General features: G+C 39.8%; 1 protein-coding gene across 1 annotated transcript in view; it reads left to right on the top strand.

Moving 5' to 3' along the window:
- cntn5 (contactin 5) overlaps nt 1-21,413 on the top strand; it is a 137,151-nt gene that overhangs the window by 95,146 nt on the left and 20,592 nt on the right. The window contains exons 10-16 of the mRNA XM_050064823.1: nt 3,537-3,673; nt 3,834-3,963; nt 7,366-7,510; nt 13,669-13,796; nt 14,192-14,379; nt 16,472-16,592; nt 18,969-19,127. Of these exons, the coding sequence (XP_049920780.1) occupies nt 3,537-3,673; nt 3,834-3,963; nt 7,366-7,510; nt 13,669-13,796; nt 14,192-14,379; nt 16,472-16,592; nt 18,969-19,127 (1,008 nt within the window). The remainder of the gene's footprint in view (nt 1-3,536; nt 3,674-3,833; nt 3,964-7,365; nt 7,511-13,668; nt 13,797-14,191; nt 14,380-16,471; nt 16,593-18,968; nt 19,128-21,413) is intronic.

Raw genomic sequence — 21,413 nt, 5'->3', positions numbered from 1 at the left:
ACTTGCATTGTGAGGGAGACCTTCCTGACCATAATCATTCAATCAAACCACACACACACAGAAAAAGTATTCCACTGAAGGTGCCATATGCAAAGAATAGCAAAGAACGTGCTTGGCATGTTACAGTAGAAGAAGCAGCTTAATAGCGAGGTTTTCCTCCTTTCTGCACACGCTGTAAAAGATATACACCACTGGAATGTACATCATTGGGTCTGGTGAGGTGTGAGATACCATACACCAATCATAAATTTATTTTTTTGATTGTAAAAAGGAAAGAAAGATAAAGCAAAAGATGTGAGAATGTCAGAGCTGTCAGAGCCAGTATTCTTCTGGAGCTCTGTGCATTTAAAGCTTTACACGTCTTTGGGTTTGCACTCTTTTATCACATTCAGCATATAATAATATCATGTCATTATCAATATCTATTTAACTTGTCCCAAGAAATTTAGTGGGTTATTAACTTCTGGTTGCACTTGTTATTTTAATCTTTTACTCCTTTTTTTTATCAGTATTAAAGTGCTCAGTATAACAACTTTATTACAACATACAAGTGATGTCACAATATGCATTTAAAAATGTCTTATTTGAGCATAAAAGCATATTAAAGCAAGAGGTATAATTCAAAGGAGATTAGAATAAAAGGAGAAGAAAGGCTTGGGTTACTGACCGACTGATTAACATTCCCTCTCCATACACAAGACTGTCAGAATGATCCAGCCTCAGTAAAAGGTCCTTGTAAATTTTATATTCTTGTAAATGTACAGGAATTGAAAAATGCACAACCACATGCGGTATAAGACTCAGCAGATGGAAAGGGACTACAAGATGAAAAGAAAGTACATACAGCCTATACAGCACTCAGATCTTGAGTTGTGACAGATTCTTTGCAGCATGTGGAGTTGGACAGGAGCTGTGGATGCAGCCATGGAAACACAAGCATGCAGGATGCTATGGGGGGAAAAAAAGAAAAGAAAAAAGCGTCATGGTTAAGGGGCCCCCAGGAAAGGCAGTTGCCTAGTGTGCCTATGCCACGGGCCAGGCATGCGGGTGGAAGGAGAAAAAAGAATGTTCATGAACATGATACAAAAAACATAAATGTGATCCACACATGGAGAAGACAATGAGAACAGTGCAGCTCTAGGACCCTTCAGTAAAAACCCCTACTGCATTTTCTGTTAAAGAACAGTCTCAGAACATTAATAATTTAATCAACTTACTGAATGGCCTGTGCCTGTTAATAAGTATCAGTGTGGTTGGTCGTGCTTGTTGGTCTTGACTAAAGGTGTGTTTGTGTACAGATTTTACCACTGAGTGTTTTCTGATACACACCATTTTAAATCTTTCCCTTCCTTTCTTTGAAGTGTGCCTGTGAGGCAGCACCTTATTAGAATTAGAAACCTTATTTGCATTTTCCTCCAGTTCTTCAGGGTTAAAGAGCACAACAAAAGATTGGCAAAAAGGAGATATCTTATTACTGGATACATCATGTGATTTATGAGTTGTCTGTGTTAAATGCAGTGCAAAAATATAGGAGCAGTGGAAGTCAAAGGTGGATTCAGGGATTTTTCTGTAAAGTGACAAACATCAAAAGACAGTAAAATACAGCAAAAACAGAATGTGCTAAACAAAAGGACAGCACGCTGAAGAGAAGGTGTAAACAAAAGATTCAAACACAGTGCCAAAATGTATTATTGAAAATTTGATTGAAATAAATAACACATGGTTGACTTTTTCTATTCTAATGTGTTTGCTACCTTTGGGACTGAGCATTAAGGGATTACTATAAAGTGGTTTAGTGCATCCATTGTTTTAAAGGGGAACTACCCCCTTTTTTAAAATCCATGCAAGGTATTCCTATAATCTTAGCTAGTCCAAAAATGTTAGTAAACATGAACAACTTTCTCTCAAATCCAAAAATTGTGGAGATATGTAAAACTGGCAAACTTGTCCATTTTTGTTGTCATTTCTAGCTGTAACTGTAACATTTTAAGATGCTTAGTTAAACATGATGGTCCAACCAATGTTTCTGCTGTGCTTATTTTATGTACTGACTTGACTTGCTGGTGTCTTTGATAAACCAAAGCTACAGGCATGGCAGCTAAGCAATGTATTGCTGTGGACGTGGGCTGCGGAAAGTGCCGCCTTAACACTGCGACTTGAAAGCAGTGTTTTGGAGTGGAGTGTGAAACGAGACAGGAGCATGCGTAGTTCAATCAGGAAAGACAGAAGCATAGGCACCAGAGGGAGGATTTCGTGATCGAGGGACTTCTAAGCAGCAGTAAGATATATCCCTCCTGTGGAGTCCAGACATTGGTGGTGGTGGCTGCTGATTGCTGAGGCGGCTGAGGTTGATGTAAAGACTAGGTGGTGATGGGGAGGGGACTGCAGCAAGAAAGCATCACATTTAGAATGAGGTACATTGAGATGATAGGCCGATAGAGAAGGTGTGTCGCTGTGCTATTGGTTGATGAGTCATTCGCTGAAATCAGCTGATGACTCAATTGACAGACCCAGACAGTGACACCTAGAGATGGTGAGTGAGCGTGCGAGCAAGGAGTGAATAGCAGGGTGAGGATGAACCTTAGAGCCTGAGCATGAAAAGTATTGTCTTCCTGACTGAACTTTCACTAGAGCTTCATTTGACCCTTGCAGAGGGTTCTTTACCTTACAGCAAGGTAAAGCAATGGAAATATTCTAAATATAGCATACACCTTAATTGATACTGATTTATTTTAAGGTGTCTAAGAACTTAACAATTGAGGCAGTGCCATAGCATTTTATATATGTGAGGTAGAGGTTTTCCACCTTGAAATTATTGTTAAAAAACGTTGTGATTCAGTCTATAAAGCTCATTTTGGTATTAAAAAGAAAATAAACACTATGTGAGGCCACAAAATCAGACTCCCATTTATGGTCTATGAAGCAGCTCGAGACTTTGGTTGAGACTAACAGCTTGGACACACTTTACAAATTGAATGTACACAGATAGCTGCAGTCCCTCGCACATGCTCATGGTTCCATTCATAGTACAAATGAGGGTCCTTGCGGCCCCTAGCAGTAAATGGGAGAGCTGGGAGGTGAGCTTACTGTATTCCTAATGCCACCATCGAACACTAAAGTGAAACTAAGAAGATGCCGCTGGGACTCGAATGTAGATCAAGTGATTGAAGCATGTGTAGTTGGAGTGCATGGTCACAAAAAATTTATTGCACGCGGACATGCGGACGTGGTTGGATGACAACATTTACATCACACAGACCAAAGCGGACCCTCGTGGAGTCTCGTAGCTTTGAAAGAGAGTAGCTCATGTTCACATATATTGATTGAACCTTCCCATGCCGTGGAACAAACATAGTGGAAATCTTATTTTAAGTGTTGTTCCCCTTTAAATACAGCCTCTTACATGCGTGTTACAAGTGTATTTATGCATTCTTGTTTCTTCTCCTTTTAAGTACAGGTGACCATACTTGTGCCTTGTGTGGGTTTCAAGGATATATTACTTATTCTAAATCTTTTTTGTCTTTTCTATCTTCAAGCCCTCCCTCAGTGGGTCAGAATGATTAATGACACTCAGATGGATAGTGGAGAGAAGCTCCAATGGGAGTGCAAGGCCATGGGGAGGCCCCGGCCCACCTATCACTGGCTTCGTAATGGTTTGCCCTTGACATCCCAGGTACTTACCTCACTACAGAGTGCCTTCTTCTTTTGTTGATTGTACCCCAAAACATCTGAATTACCCTTCTGAAACTACACGTCTGCTAAATGCAGCATTATCATGGTTAGTATGTCTGTGTGCAGATATGATGTTCTTTAATGCTTTCTTCTTGTTTCAGGGTCGAGTTGAAATAGTGAATGGAGAACTGACCATTCATAAAGTGCAGCAGACGGACTCAGGAATGTACCAGTGTGTTGCAGGAAATAAATACGGGGCCATCTACTCAAATGCTGAACTCAAGATTTTAGGTAATTACACCTTTGGTTTATAATTTAGAGGAGACCAAACACAACATTAAAAGAAACGTTTGTGTAATTTTTCATGAGGCAAATGTTCCTTTCGGCCAAGCGCAGTTCTTGTTACTCTGCAAAGAACAGAAGTGCAGACTGAGTATTGGCATCTGAATAAGGTACCAGATGATAGGTAAGGGAGATTGAAATGCAAGTGGGGAACGCTGAACTGTGAGATGTGCTGATTGCCAATCAATGGTCCCTGATTTAACCCAGGCAGTGGACGGCATGAATAAAAGAAGGACCCTTATGGTTATATTCAATGAGGTGTCTGCGCTCATCAAGTCAAGGAGAGTCTGGAACAGTTCTTCGTTATATCTAAAGAGAATGAAAAGCAATGACTTGTAGGTATAGATTTATACTAATGGGAGCAAACACTGGAAGAGAGACATCAGTGGTTTCTTTGATGGAGTTTAATGACTCCATTAGGGTCTTATCTCCGCTGTATCGTTTGTCATCAAAGCACAGTCTACACCACAACCCTCATTACTTAAGAAAACAAACCTTCACTTTGAGCGTGACTGTCATCATGTATTTATTAGTCAGTGTTTGCTATTATTATTTAATAATCAAGTATAATTATTAATAACACACATTTTACAGTGTTTTCTTTATTTCCAATGAGTATTTTTATCCCTTTTTCTAAATAATAAAACAGGAGTCACATGTACTTGAAAATTTAAGGGCACTAAAAGCCAAGGAAACTGTGCTCTTCAGAGTTACATGTAAGGCCTCAGGCTGAAACATAACAGTCGCACTGAATGGCTGTCCACTGTTCTGCGTTGACGCACTATTTTCTCCTTGTCATCTTCTATACTGGGATACAGCTGGTGACACCCATTCCCCTTCTGTGCTCCCCAGAGGGACAGTTTGATTTACTGTCTGTGTGGCATGCCCTTTTTTGAAGGGGAATCTGTGGCATTTTGAAAATCTTATTGCACATGGAAAAACTTTTTTTTTCTTTTTGGGAAGATCTATAAAACGTTTGGCCCTAAAATCAGTGTAAAATGAGCACAGTTTAATTGATTTAAACGCTCAGTGTTGTCTGCAAGAGTGAGAATTTTAATAAGCTTTATGTGAGCTGACGAGAAAGTGCTGTTGCCTTCCTTAGAGTCACAATCACAACGATGATATTTGGAGGCCGGTGATGAATGTTTTCATAACTATACCCCCTAGGCATATCTTCCAAGTGACCTGTGCTCTGCAGAGATGTCCACAAGCAAACACTATCAGGACAGATTACATGGCTAATAACAGCCTGCAGATGAGCGATCACTAGAGGCTACACGGGGGCAGCGGCTGCCCTCATGCCTGTGATCTTGTCCCAGATCCAGCTCTTCTGGGAGGGGTGGCGGGTGAAGCAATAAGGGTAGCGCTGCCACCAGCTGCAGGCCTGCTCTTATTTTGATTAAAACAAATACACACAGCAACTGCTCTGTTTTCTGCTGCTTTCCGTGTCTAGAGGGACCTCTGCCACTCAGGCGACTACTCAGCCTCAAAGACACAAGTGTTACAGGGAGAGGGGTCAGCCTGTAGCTACAGATGGGATTGAATTGTCATTGTGTGTAATGTCACCTATAAAGCATCATTCAGGATTTGAATAATCGCAGTTGACAAAGCCTCGCAGCCTGTAGATGGCCTTGATGTGTAATACAGCTGTACACCAGCACCACATCCACTTTTGTGCCCAAAGCCTTATTTAGACCATTAGTGCCTAATTCATTCTCTTGAACAAGCCATGATTGTTAACATTTGTATATTATGTATTTATTATTCACTCAGGCAGCCTGGTTAAATATGGGTTAAAATAATTTTCATAAAAGCGGCACAAATCACCCAACCATGTCATCATTAACATGATGACAGCTATTTAGTAATTAGGCTGCACAATGTATATTTATAGAGATGTGGCTACTGATTTAGCACAGAATGAAGACAAAGTATGGCACATTATACAGTATATAAAGGCATATTTAGCCAGTGCATGTGTAGGAGAATGCTTTGTAATACCTCATGTGGAAAATCTAGTTATTACTTTGAGACAAATTAGCATTTCGATCAAGCAGTGTTTTGAGTCATGATGTGTCAGTCGAAACCCTCTAGCATTTTTGAATTACTTTGAAATGCCACAGTTGAAGACCTGTAACGAGAATCACGTTTATAAATCTATTACAGTTTAGCAGCCACATCATTTATTAAAACTGCTGCAAGAAAGTTTGGTTTACCACTAGGGGCTGAGAGATTAAAACAAGCCAGTCAGGTTGCGTTCAGATGTTATTTGAGCATCCAGCAGAAGCAGAGGAACATGAGAATCCCATCGGTGGCATTTTCTATTGAGCAGATAGCAGTTAGTTTATGGGAGGCACAGTGCTGACAACAGCTGCTCACATTTTCAGGTTTAGTTTTTCTTAGTTTGTTTAACAAAAAAAGTGAATCATCTTCAGTTTGAGGAGTTACTTGATTCAATACTTGATTTGAAGATCAATCATGGTACACCTCTTACAAATACAATACTGAACATAATGTCTGTTAACATATCTCAACTGTGTAAAAAAAGAAATTCAAATTGCTTGTTTTGGTAAGTGCCAAACATTGGAAACAATAATTCACATATGGTGTGAGTATTATTGTGTTGTCTGACTATATTAGTATGCCTCCACACCAGCAATATCTGCGGTTGGATGCATTATGTTTTTGGGTTGTCTGTACCACATACCACATTACTGTGAGAGCGATATCTCAAGAATGCCGTGAGGAAATTTCTTCAAATTTGGCACAAACCTCTGGCTGGTCCCAAGGGTGAACTAATTACAATTTGATGGTCAAAGATCAAAGGTCAAGGTCACTGTGACCTCACAAAACATGTTTTTGGCCGTAACTCATGAATCCATTTGCTAATTTTAACAAAGTTAACACAAATGTCGAATAGGATAAAATGATGAATCGATGACATTGTATATTCAAAAGGTCAAAGATCAACTTCAAAATGATGTCACAATGTTTGGCAAAAAACACCTCTCTGGACATTATTCAGTGCCATACTTCAGGGACTAAACATTAGGTCTGATACTGACTTGGTGACACAACTGTGCTGATAGTATCTGATCTTCTCTGATGCTGGGTTGAAAATGTGTGAAGCATCTGTGTTTTTAAATTTGTAGCTCCTTTGTTGCAACATCCACAGCCTATTTGAAGCATTGTCTTCTGTCATGGCTGCATATGACTCTGGACAGACATGGGTGTAAACTGTAACTGCAACTTGACCACCTTGTGGAGGTATACAACCACAAGGTGGTAATTCTAGTTTTTTTCTTTTTTTAAAAAGAAAATGTTAAAATGTTGTGTGTCTGTCTCGCACAGCCTCGGCTCCTGTCTTTGTCCACAATCCCATACGGGTCATTGCCACACTTGGAAAAGATGTATCACTAGAATGCAAACCCAGAGCATCGCCCAAACCACGGATAACATGGAAGAGAGGAGACAGACGGATACAGCAAAGTCGAAGGTACGGCAATGCTTGAAAAGCATCATGTTTCACTCTCAAGTAGAAGCAGCCTCTGTGTGTATGTGTGTGTGTGTGTGTGTGTGTGTGTGTGTGTGTGTGTGTGAGTCAGTTAGAATGCATTGTTACATGAAATAATAAAAATCCATTGACTTATTGATCTGTGGAAGAAATTTTTCCATTTACGCGCAGCTTGTGAAGCCTGAAGCTGACAAAGATCCAGTGTTCTGCTGAAGGACAGTTTAGCAGCGCAGGTGTTTGCACCTGGTGCCACTGACCAAGGTCATCATATCAAAGCGTAGCCACACCTCAAGCAGACTCTTTCTTACTTTTCAGCTCATGTCAATAACACATTTTGACTTTAAAATGTACTGCTTACTGTGATAAAGCATTTTTTTTTTTTTTATCAAAGAAACATTTAAAGATAAAATGTCCAGATGGAAATGACTATCTTGGGCTAAACTTGTGGATTTAATATCTCACATACTTCATCACATTGTTGCCTTAAAGCTTTCCTGGTCATTGATTTCCTGGAAAATTGTCTGCAATGGCCTGATATAACCAGAGATATTAAAGAGATAAATAGATACCTCAACAGAAATGCTTCAGTCTTTATAGCTGCACAGTATATTGCTATAACATCCGGTCCTCTATACTGGTGCAATTTGTGGTATTGAAAGTAAGAGAAATGTGTAAAACTCAGACAAAATCATTTCATACCATGAGACATCACTAAAGTAATGACCTGCCTTCAGCTCTTTACTGTGCATCCAAAATAGTGATATGTTGTAGGGAGTGTCTCAGTGTGTGGAATGACGGCCTTAAACTATTTTAGACTTTTTGTAAGAATTAATTTTTGCTGTTATCATTGGGAAAGATTGTGTGAATTTTCTTTGCGGGCAGTGCTAGATTTACTGGAGCCCAGTGTTATAAATAGTGTCCGATTTTTTTCCTCTGCACAGTTTAGAGAATAGAATATTATAAGAGGAAGTTAATTGCCTTGTAAAATATGTATGAAGTCATGAAAAGTTTGTCTCCCTCAGTATCTTTATATTGTTTTTCATGATAGTTTCATGGCATAACTTCAAGTGTTATCATTCCTGCTCAGGCACTTCAGGAACTGTATACACGTCTTGTTGGAACACATCACACTTTCATTACTGTAACTGAAATTAAGTGTCACTACTAGAATAAAACACCTTAGGTACTGGCAAAGCTCTGGAGGCTCAGACGCAACCCCACCTCCTTTTCAGGGATGCTGACAATTTAGAGCGTACAATTGCATTTGGAATTCACATGCAGTTTGATGCATCATCTTTTATGAGAAACATCCCTCCGTTGCACCTAGAGGGGGGCTGAGCAGAGCGAGGGTCCATCAATCAAACTGAGCGACACCACTGAAATTATCAGTCACTGCTGAGCATCCCAAGTTTTGAGTGAGAGAACAGGACCTTTGTTTATCAGCCAAGATTCAGCTGTCTGTTCAACAGCCTCACAGCAAGGGCAGCCAGTTGATAATCAGATCCTCAGTGTGTTGCTCCTTCAAACAGGCAGCAGCAAATCTTCATGCCTCGAACAGGTGAAAGGAAACAGACCACTCAGGGATTAGTTTAACATGCTAATTTCAGAGGTTGGTGCAAATATTTCATTTTCCATTAAAAGACAAATGGTCCTCAGAGCTCATTTTGGATGTCTATTTTCTATAAAAGAGCCGGCTTCAGTGAAACTGATGGATGGGGATAAGTTAGTGAGTGTGTTGGCCTAAAATGGTGATTAATGACCCTGGCTTGTCTGGATCTGATAAAGCCTTTGAGGTATTTGTCAAACCCTCGCAAATCTATTTTTCAGCGTTGTTGGTGCACGCTGCGGGGAGATTCATACCTGTCCGAAAACCTTGATCTTGTTTTTATCTGACTTCAGATACAGTCATGTCTTGAGAGAACAGAAAATTGTTCACAAACAATATCGGCAAAGCGGTTAGTTAGTTTCTCTCCTCAGAGTCATTTATCATTCACTATTACATGCTTGAATTACACATGTACAGTATGTGGCCCATTTTCATTGCAATCTCAAAGATTTCTAAATTCACATTCCTCTTAAAAGGACAGTTCACCCCAAAATCCATATTTTTCCTCTTACCTGTAGTACTTATCAGTCTAGATTGTTTTGGTGTGAGTTGCTGAGTGTTGGAGATATTGGCTGTAGAGATGTCTGCCCTCTCTGCAGTATGATGGAACAAGACTCGGCTTGTGGTGCTCGAAGCACCAATTGAAAACCTCAACAGCATTGTGTCTTTACAGAAATCATGACATGCTTACTCAAGATAATCCACAGACGTTGCTGTGAGCACTTTCATAGAAGAACTATTTTCATTCTACCAAACTACACCCACCAAGCTCATCACTGTGCAGAAGGGAGCATGCATCTACCACTAGTTCACTTATAATTGAATGCTTTTTCTTCCTTAAATGATCCAAACTGACAAGGTTTAAAGGGACAGCTTACTCCAAAATCAAAAATACATATTTTACCTTTTACCTGTAGTGTTTTTTTATCCATCTTTTGGTGTGAGTTGCAGAGTGTTGGAGATATCAGCCAAAGATGTCTACCTTCTCTCCAGTGTAATGACACTAGATGGCACTCAGCTTGTGGTGCTCAAAACACCAAAAAATATATATATTTGAAAAGCAGCAATGTCTCTTCCCAGAAATCATGACCTGGATACTCACAGATAATTCACAGACCTTTTTGTGAGCAGTTTCATGTAGGAACTATTTTTATGCCTCTGCACCGGTGATTACAGTGGCCAAAGGCATTATGATTTCTAGTTGTCCATTCATCCGTCCATACGCGCATACGTACTCACGTAAAGTCAAAGTCACCTTGGCCTTGCGTTCGTTTCATTCTTGTGAGCACAATATCTCAAGACCAGCATCAATTTCTTCAAATTTGGCACAAATATGAACCTTGAGTCACAGATGAATTAATTTGAATTTGGTGGTGAAAGGTCAATGTCACTGTGACCTCATCTGTTTCATTATTGTGAACACACACAATATCTCAAGAGCACCTTGAGGGAATTTCTTTAAATTTGACACAAATGTCAGCCTGGATTGAAGAATAAATTGATTAGAAGTTTGTGGTCAAAGGTCAAGGTCACTGTGACCTTGCAAAACACGTTTTTGGCCATGACTCAAGAATTTGTATGATAATTTTGCATTTTACTCAAATGTCTCGTGGGATAGAACACTTAAGTGATGATATGTTATATCCAAAAGTCCAATGGTCAACCTCACTGTGACATCATAATGTTCTAAAACACTTTTCTAGCCATTGTCCAATACCATATCTCAGAAACAGAGGGGGAGACATTAAATCAGACACTGAATTGGTGACACTAATCTTGGGTGCCCACATTCAAACAGCATACAGCCTTGTGGCAGTAATTCTAGTCTTGCTACTGAACTACACCTGCCAACCAAATCACCCCGAAGAAGGAAGCGTTCATCTACTCATGGACAAGAGGCTCGTGCTCGTGATAGTACAAGATGTAAACATTAATGCCGTCCTTCTCGGCTGAGCTGTAATGTGAGCTAGCTAAGTGGTGCCAGGTGAACTAGCAGTAGATGCCCCCTGCATTTGCGCAGTGATATGGTTGGCAGTTGTAGTTTGATAGAAAGAAAATAGTTCCTACATGAAAGTGCTCACAACGAGGTCTGTGGATTATATTGAGTTTGCCATCTAGTTCCATTATATTGGAGAGAAGACAGACATCTTTATGGCCGGTATCTCCAACATTCAGCGACTCACACCAAAACAATATAAATAACACTACTGTCCCTTTAAGCTGTAAACACAATGCTTTTATAAAACACCAGTCAAATTAAGAGTTTGACGCTCTAATGGGATGTTTGATGCAACTTAACAATACTACTGTATAGTGAGTTAATGAACTGGATAACGCAGCGTTTAGAGGGGTCACTGCTCAGCTGAAGATCAATCCTGTGAAAGACTGATTTCTATCTTTGAAAGGCGAAATGGACAAGAAAAGCTGTGCATTTTCAGGTGTCGGCCAGGGTGACTTCTGCAAGGATTTTCTGCCATTACCTATAGTAAAGTAAAGAGTTTATGGATGGAGAGACGTTCTATTCTTGGAAGAACAGGGGAGGGATCGAAACAGCTTCACGTTTATCTGGCATTGACAGCTGTGCTGACTTAATGAAGGTTTGTAATTAACATGGATTTCCGCTAATGTTCGAGGCTTTTGTCTCTTAAACAGAAAGTATTAATCCCATTAGTTTGAAAGTATGTGGCAGACTCAGTTGAAACCCACAGACTCTTTGTTTAAGAGGCAGACAGTGCATAATTTGGCAATTTTTCGAAAGTTGTGAAATGTTCAAAAATGTATTATAGGTGACTGACTCCATATGTAAATACTGAGTATTCTGTTGCAGTCTATTTGAATACAACTCAGAATAAAAATGCTCTCTAGGTTAACTCTGATCTCCTAATGTTTCCTTTAAATTTCCTAAGGTTGTATGTATTTGCATATTCTGTACAGTATACCCAGCAGTCCCTGTCTTGTCCTTTCTGCCTCGGTGTCCTTGTCGGATGTGAATTTCCTCCCTAATTTGAAAAATGTCTCCTGGCTGCAGATTGCCTCTGAATTGTCTGTGTGTGGCAAGATTTGGTCACGCCTCCGTGAGTTCCTCTTTGCCAATTTCAATCACCTTGCCCGTGATGAAAGAGCTTATTGCTGTAAATATAAATGCCAAACACTATGAATTAGATTAAAAGACGAGAATACCTCACACCCCCTTATCATTCTGATTGTTTGATTTTGGATCAAATTAATTTTCTCATAAAAAAATAACTCTGTTAATATTCATCCCCACCTCTGTCAGCCATATTGAAGTCAAATATGATATACATATTCAGATTGTGAGTGAAAGGGATTTGCCCCGGACACTGAGTAAATAGCTGTGGCTTGAAACAGTTCAATATACTACTGTATACTTTCATATGATTCCTGCTCTGAAGCCATCTGCTCTCACACCTGCCTCCAGTGTTGTTACATCCTATACTATCTGATGTCAAGCACTTAATTCTCCAGCTGTTATTTACAAGTCAGTGTGAAATGTTAATACCATATTGCTAGTGTCCTTCAACTGGATAAGGGGCTACTTATGAATGCAGGCGCGGTGTTGTTTTTTCTCTCTATTACACTTGTGTTTCCCGGGAGGCGGCTCGCAGATACGCACATCTCAGTTTGACAGCTTTTGCTTTAGATTCATTGAACGAAGCAATATTTAGGGTTTGTCAGGTGGATTCATGAGCACAGCACAAGATGAATGCAGCATTTATTTAGATTTATGGAAATGTTGATGCAGGGGGACGAAGAATCATAACATCTATTTTATTTCATGTTGCATAGTGTTCTCCACAAATTCTGAAATTCCCTTTAATGAATTTTAAATTATACTGTAATCACTCCAATGGCAGTCTATTGTGTTCTTTCAAAGGCACGAGATCAGATATAGTGCATCATTGTACTCAAGTTGAAAGTCAGAGGAATACTGTGTTGCTTTGTTCTTGACATCAATACTTCAGTGTCGCTTTTTTTTTTTTTTGCTTCTTTTGCTGAAAATGTGTCCCCATTACCTTAATCTGTATCTTTAGTCGCATCTGTGTTTTAATCCTGTTCAAGATAGGGATACTTAGTGCTATCTGCTAATCAGATTCATTAACACATTTAAATCGTTGATTGATCTTTTCTGAAAAAGGTTCATTCTCATGTTCCCTTGTTGAAGGTTACACAACAGATACAAACACCATTCTTGACTTCACATCCCCTCGGTCCTCTGAGCATTTCCGTAACACAAACAATTTACTGTCAGACGCTTTTTGTCCTTCAGTTCAGTGATAATAATTTGCTAGCTGTAAACACAGTTTTATTGTATATTTTCCACAGGAATCTCCAGTGGATGATTATTTCAAGACTATCCGAGCAGCTCGTTTTATCTCATCCCCAGTGAATATTTCTATTCTTGTAACCCGACACAACCACAAACATATAACCTCATGCTTAAACTTGTAGTGCAACTGTTCACACGTGAATTTGTTACTCATACCAGTATTGATTTTTGTGTCCTTTCTCGCAGGATTATGTTGTTACGGAACAATACTCTCAGAATTGTTAACTCCAGCAGAGCGGATGAGGGGAACTATGTGTGCCGGGCGGAGAATCAGTTGGGCTCGGCAGAGATGACTGCCATGCTGTGGGTAAAAGGTAAGTGATGCCCTGGGGGCCTTTATTTTCTGCCAAATTAGCACAAGTCGGCCACCAGTAAACAGTCCCCAATGTCATTTTTTCCCCCCCACCTTTGCTCGGGTGCCAGGAAATTTATTGTGCTTGCTCAACCGTGAACCAAGGGCTCTCACATTCAAGAATCATATTACAAGGACACACTTTAGCAGCATAAAGGCCTCTGTCTCAGAGATGCACTGTACACAGTCTAGATCAGAGCCAAGCAGGATATTTATCTGACAAAGGTGAGTGTTTTTGCCCAAGTTAGGGTCGGGTTCTCATGATTGCTCTGGCAGTGATGTCACAGTCGAATGCAGCTGCTTGACGCTAGCTTTTGGTTATCCTGAGGTGACAGTGTAGCAGCTTTGTGCTTCCAGAGGCCATGCGTGTGGAGCTTAGCCCGAGCAGAGTGGAAGTGACTGTGGGGGAGAGCGTGGTGCTGAGCTGCAAGGCGACACATGACACTTCACTGGATGTGGCTTTCCAGTGGTCCTTCAACCAGAGACCAATCAACTTTCAGCAGGATGGCGGCCATTTTGAATACATCCAAACAGTAAGAGCACGAGTAAGAGTTATTCCCCTATTATTTATATTAACCTTTCTATTAACATGTCCGTCTGTGTGTCTCTGCCTGGTCTGTCTGTCATCCATTGTAGCTCCATCTGTCTGATTGTGTAACTGTTCACCTGTTAAGTGCCTTTTTTTTTTTTTAGCAGTGAACAGAGTACTTCACCAGATTTGTTGATATTGCAGATCAACCTATTACAGTCAAAATAATTCTGATGATTTCATTTGCACATTTTATGTAATGAGTTCAAGTACACCTCTCATTGCACCAAACACTTGTTATACCTGCAAAAAGAACCATTTCGGGTAAAGGTCAGACTACCTTGGGTGTCATCAAAGACCTGCACTGAATCGTATAATCGTGCATATCGATATCATCATATCGTTTTGAATTGCACCTGGGAAATTGTGTCTTTTGTGAAGATAAAAAACACTGACAAAGTCAGACTCATACTGGCTTTGAAGGGTGATGAGGGTCAAAACACAGAAGAACATTTAACATGGTGAATCTTTTTGTGAATGTGCATCGTTGCTTCTGCAGACATACAACATGCACTACCATCATCTTCTTTGTCAATATTATTATTTAAATGTATGGCTTTTATGGCTTAAATCATAATCAGGACTACCTAAGTCAATATTGAGATCACAAATTGTTAACACGATTACTCGCTGACTTTGGAAAAAAAAGAGATAAATAATTTTTTTTTTTTTTTAAAGAGAGAAAAAGACCCTGAAGGAGGCAGAAGAGCTGCAGACTGCAATACTCTGAGCAGCATGCATAGGAATGAGTAACAATATGATGTATTTGAATATTTCTCACTTTTTTCAGACGCTGATAGTCTGAATAAGTTTCTAAGTTTGTCATTATAGTCATTTTCATGAAAAAAGTCACCAAGAGAGTCTGAAGAGTTGATACATCCAGGGAGTAAATCATCAAGTTGGCAACACTGAGTGCACCAATGTGAAGGAAAGGGTGCACTGGATTTTTAACACAAGACAAAAACAAGAGCATCATTGCAAATTTGCATAATTATTTTACCTCAATTATCGTGTTTTCATAATCGTTGGAAGCCAAAATCATATCTGAAAATCAAATTTGATTAATCACCCAGCCCTATTACAAATCCATTCATGATAAGTGCTAATAATAGTCGGGCCCCTCCTGAATTATTGAGTGTAATTGTACCCATTCTTTCCGTTGGTCAAGGGATACAGGCTCAGGGATCTTCTGAGGAAGATGTTGTATAAGATTCTTGCGGCACTTAACAAGATCTGCACAAACACAGAGGTGTTTAACTCTTGCCTTCTTACAACATCAAAGTCACATTGTTAACCTTACCATTTCACCTTCACCTTTTAACCTTTTTCCCATGTCTTAGTTGTTTGTTTTCCCTTGGTTAACCATATTTGGTGTCCTAGGAGATTATACAGTATGTGATGACAGAAACAAGAAAATATTATCACACTGTAGCATGATTATTCTAAATGTCACTTGTACACAAACTGAATTGAAATGGTCATTTTATCGTCAACGAGCTTGGTTTGGTATATTTTTTTCACAAAGTCTTACATTCCCCCTCTCCATAATACAGAAAAATTCATTAGCGCCTAAACCATAAAATGAAGTTGGAAACAAATTTGCAGGAGAGCAGGGAGTCCTCTTTATGTTGCTGTTCCTTTATCAACACTAGATGTTAAAACCACATCTGTCCTGATGTGTCCTCTGCTACTACCCAGGCTCTGGAGAGAAAGTATTTGCAGTGACAATTCTTTACAGGCACAACAGATTCCTGGCTGATGCATGGTTTGTAATTTTAATCAGGTTTCGTGCTAAACAGCTGCCTGTAGACCTTGAATTATTCCCAGTCTTGCCTCGGGCGTTTCTCATTTCAAGAGAGAGAAAATACGGGTAGCTGAAGAATGTAGCGGCAAGCAAGCACCTGAATTAAACAGGAATCTCTCAAGCCACATGAGCCTCTACAAGATGTAAAGGAATCACACTTTCTCGTGTCAAGCACATTTAGGCTTGCTTAATACCTACCTTTTTTTCTTTTTCTTTTTTTTGTTCTCTTCTTTCCCATTTGCAGCAGTCCTCCACGGTGGATCTGATGATTAGGAGTATTTTGTTGAAGCATGCTGGGAAGTATGGGTGCCGGGCCCAGACCAGTGCTGACACTGTATCTGCAGAGGCTGAGCTCCTCGTCCGAGGTAAGCTTGTGATGTGTCGGTGCACCAGTCCTGTACGCTATGACAACTTGGTCACCCTATCATCAGGGCAGTGACCCACTTAAACTGAACCGCTACCCTCAAACAGAATGCACATCTTATTCTCATACTGAATATTCTTAGAGGGTTTAGTCCAGTGGAAATGGACACAAGATAATAATTGTTTTTTTTTCAATTAAATAAATAATAATTTTAATGGTTTCTGTGAATTTGTGAAATTGGCCCCAGTTTGTTACAAGTGCAGCAGCTTTGGGAGATTTGTTAATTATATCAGACATTAGAAATGTTCTCCTGTTGGAGAAATTGCACAGTGACTATTTCCACATTATCGGCCCCCTTTCGACCTTTCGATCTTGACTAATTTTTTATAGTCACTGTGAGTATGACTGGACAGACGGTCTGTCTGCATGATCAACTTTAATATGTGCTGTAAAACGGAACGGCTGAAGTCTTGTGATCACATTCTGTGGCTGTTTCTGACCGTTGCTGATTATGTGATGTAACGATTATTGTCCGCACAGCTCCTGGTCACGTCCTGGTCTGTGACTCATCCTATTCTTTTGTCCTTTAATATTACCTGACAGTTTTATAAGAACCAGTCATCCAACCAGAACAAAATGGAGTTTTGTTTTGCTTAATGATTGAATAAAATACAGCTCTGCAATAATTCAGTATAATTGTTAATTAACTTTCAGAGAAGTTGTGTTGAAACAATGATGACAGTGTCATTGTTTTACAAAAATAATTATTGATTCCACATAAACTGTTATGAAAAATGTTTCACATTTCATTTTACTCTGTATTTTTCTTTAATCATTTAGGTTATTTGCCAAATACTTCAAAGGAATGCTTTGCCAATTTTCAACCAGCTTTACATCATAACACTGTGGCCAGTATGTGAAAATGAACTGCTCATCTCTCAGCATAAATTCGCTGGAGGACGCCAAACGTGAAAAAGAATATAGAAGCAGATAGAGAGAGATTCGCCTTTTTAGTTCTCAAACGCAGACCAAACTCAGATCAAACTCTAAAACTAGGCAGTGCTGATCAAATATGAATGAAGATTCAGTTTCTGTATTGCCTATTTCTCACCTAAAGTGTCTTGAGAAACATATTTTAGTGCACTGATCAGACGTTAAAACTTAACAGTGCTGATCAAAGATGAACCAAGATTCTGCGTTGTCGATTTCTCGCAGATGTTTTCAGAAACAAATTTTAGCTTACAATTTAAACTGTAATTCAAGATTGTTTCTTAGCAGCCAGCTGCCATATTGCTTCCTGTGTCACAAGCTCACATTACATCACCTGCCAGTGGGAGCGTTTATTGGTCCAGTGTGGGGCAGTGCAGTTCTGGCAGTTGTAGCTTTTCTACCTCTTGAGCAAAAGCAAATGCCACAGCCCTTTTCCTCTGTTTCCTCTGGTCATACGGCACCAATTTCAAAACTATCTGGGTCTTTCTACTGCATAGACAGCCCAGGTTTATGAAAAGACCATCATTCCAGCAGTGAAATACTTCTTTAATGTATGTATATTTATTCCAGAAATGTTCATATTAATATATTGTGACATCAGCGTCCACCATATGACCCACCTCCATAGTAGCTGATGTATTTAATGATTGTCATTTAACATTAAGCTCTAATACAGGGGAGGATTTATGCCATGGTGTTGGGCACACTAAAAAGAGAGTACTGTTCTTATAGTGACACAAAATGCATCTTAATGTCCCGAAATGCAAATGCACCTTTCAGTGCAACCTTCTAATGGGCACTTTTTGGGGACACAGTACATTGGTTTTCATTGAGCGCACCAGCTGCCAGCTTTTCATTTACAGCTGTTCCCCCTAGAGTCCTTAGACGTTTGCTGCACTTGCAGATTACATTTACTTCTGAAGACTGAGGTAAACATATGTTCAGCTGTATTAAAACACAGGAGGGTCTACCACACAGTCATGCTCAGCAGAACTGGCAAAGTGCCTCCAAAGCCCCCCAAAAAAGAAAGCTTCAGTATCCCTGAATCGGCATGAAATCCTTGGCAGCAGATCTGTGTCAGCCCGAATCCTGGTTCAGTTTAGTGTGTCGTGTTCTTGGCTTTTGTTTGTTTGTGCAGAGATTACAGCAGAGGATTGATGTTGTCACCATATGCACACAGCTGCACATCCTCTTAATGCTTGCATGGTTGCATCCATTAGTGTATCTAATAGCAACAATGCATGATGAAGACATCACAATATGGACCGACTGGGAATTGATTCAAACATTAACAGCGATTGTTTTTACTCTTGTGTCATGAAATTCCTGAAGCATTTGTGCTTCAAACCTGAAATCTAATCTGTGTCTCCTAACCCTCTTTCACCAGGTCCCCCTGGACCCCCTGGAGTGGTGATAGTGGAGGAGATCACTGATACCACAGCCACCCTGTCCTGGACTCGTGGCTTGGATAACCACAGCCCTATCAGCACCTATAATTTACAGGCCCGCAGCCCATTTTCATTAGGCTGGCAAACTGTCAAAACAGGTAATCAATAGGGAGCAAATTGCAGCCTGTAGATCTGTGAGGTTAATGTGGAGCTGTATACAAAGGCCTTAATCCTGCCCAAAGTCATGTACGGAGATGGTGAATCAGCCCAACAAGAGCAAGGTTACTGGTTTCAAGAGACACAATTTAAAATTCATGTGGCAAGGTACATTCATATATTATAGCTTTTTTGTCTGATTGGTTAGGCAGTATCTTTGAAACTATAGGCTATTGTATTGCAAAACCCTACATACTAACCACAAAACCTCTCACTAAACCAGCAACACAGTACACATATCTTACAAAAGCAAGCAACTCTTTTTTTAAGATGATATAAATTAAAAACACTTGTGCTTTTTGCTTTTTCTGTGTGCAGGGCAAAGAGCTTTGTCATACAGTTGCACGCAAAAGCTTGGGCACCCCTGATCAAAATTGTATTTACTGTGAATAGTTAAGCAAGTAAAAGATGACCTGATTTCCAAAAGACAGTAAGTTAAAGATGGCACATTTCTTCAATATTTTAAGCATTTTTATTTTTAATTTTTACAGTTTTAAAATAACAAAAAAGAAAAAGGGCCTGACGCAAAAGTTTGGGCGCCCTGCATGATCAGTGCTTAGTAGCGCCCCCTACTGCAAGTATCACAGCTTCTAAATGCTTTTTGTATCCAGCTAAGAGTCTTTCAGCTCTTGTTTGGGGGATTTTCACCCATTCTTCCCGCTAAAGGCTTCTAGCTCTGTGAGATACTTGGGCCGTCTTGCATGCACTGCTCTTTTGAGGTGTATCCACAGGTTTTTAATGATGTTTATGTCAGGGGACCTTCAGCTTGTGCCTCTTGATGTAGTCCATTGTGGATTTCAAGGCGTGTTTAGGTTCATTGTTCTGTTGTAGAAGCCATCCTCTCTTCATCTTCAGCTTTTTTACAGATGATGTGATGTTTGCTTCCAGCATTTGCTGGAATTTAACTGTATCCATTTTTCCTCTACCCATGAAATGTTCCCCATGCCACTGGCTGCAACACAAGCCCAAAGTATGATTGATCCACCCAAGTGTTTAACAGCTGGACAGGTGTTCTTTTCATGAAATTCTGCATCATTTTATCTCCAAACATACCTTTGTTCATTGCATCCAAAAAGTTATTTTTTAACTTCATCAGTCCGCTGAACCGGTGTCCAGAAATCATCAGGCTTGTTTAGATGTTCCTTTGCAAACTTCTAATGCTGAATTTTGTTGTAAGGACACAGGAAAGGTTTTCTGATGACTTTTCCATGAATATCATATTTGTTCAGGTGTCGCTGCACAGTAGAACAGTGCACCACCACTCCAGAGTCTGCTAAATCTTCCTGCAGGTCTTTTGCAGTCAAACAAAGGTTTTATTTGCCTTTCTAACAATCCTACGAGCAGCTCTCTCAGAAAGTTTTCTTGTTCTTCAAAAGCTCAACTTGACCTCCACAGTTCCTGCTAACTGCCGTTTCTCAATTACATTACACACTAAGGAAACAGCTACCTGAAAACACTTTGCTATCTTCTTATAGTCGTCTCCTGCTTTGTGGGCTTCAGTTATTTTAGTTTTCAGAGTGCTAGGCAGCTGTTTAGAGGAGCCCATGGCTGCTGATTGTTGGGACAAGGTTTCAGGAGTCAGAATATTCATAAAGCTTTGAAATTTGCATCACCTGGCCTTTCCTAATGATGATTGTGAACAAGCCAGAGCCCTAACAAGCTAATTATGGTCTGAGATGCTGGTAGAAGTTATCTTTTTGTCTGTGCCCAAACTTTTGCATGGTGCTCCTCTCATTCTTTCACTCTAATATTGTACAAAACAGAAGTTAATGCAGTTGTCTTGCTTAAAATGTTGATCATCCTTAATTTCATGGTTTTTGGAGATCAGTTTATCCTCTACTCACTTTCCTGTTCACAGTGACCAGGGATGGCCAAACTTTTGCATGCCACTGTACATTTTTTTATGGGTCTGACCTTAAGACTCCATTCACATCTCTCTGTCCACCATTAGTCACCTTCAAATGTTTACATGGGGCCTATTTATAGTGCTCTAGCTCTGATATGTAAGAACTCATTAAACTCATCTAAAAGTGTTTTCCCATGGGTCAATGTGGAAAGGCAATAGGCAACAATGTAAAAACCAGTGTTCACACTTTAGCTTTAGTGAGTTATTAAATCACTAAAGCCGCAGCTCCGTCCCCTAGAGATTATGGTGGTATACCACTAATTTAAAACAGCAGATATGTTTTTAGAGAAATATAACATATTGACATTATTAACATAATGAG

Source organism: Epinephelus moara, chromosome 2 (genome assembly GCF_006386435.1).
Source record: "Epinephelus moara isolate mb chromosome 2, YSFRI_EMoa_1.0, whole genome shotgun sequence".
In the NCBI taxonomy this organism is placed as follows: Eukaryota; Metazoa; Chordata; class Actinopteri; order Perciformes; family Serranidae; genus Epinephelus; species Epinephelus moara.
The sequence above is the reverse complement of the archived record's forward strand: the minus strand, read 5'-3'. Positions and strand labels throughout refer to the sequence as shown.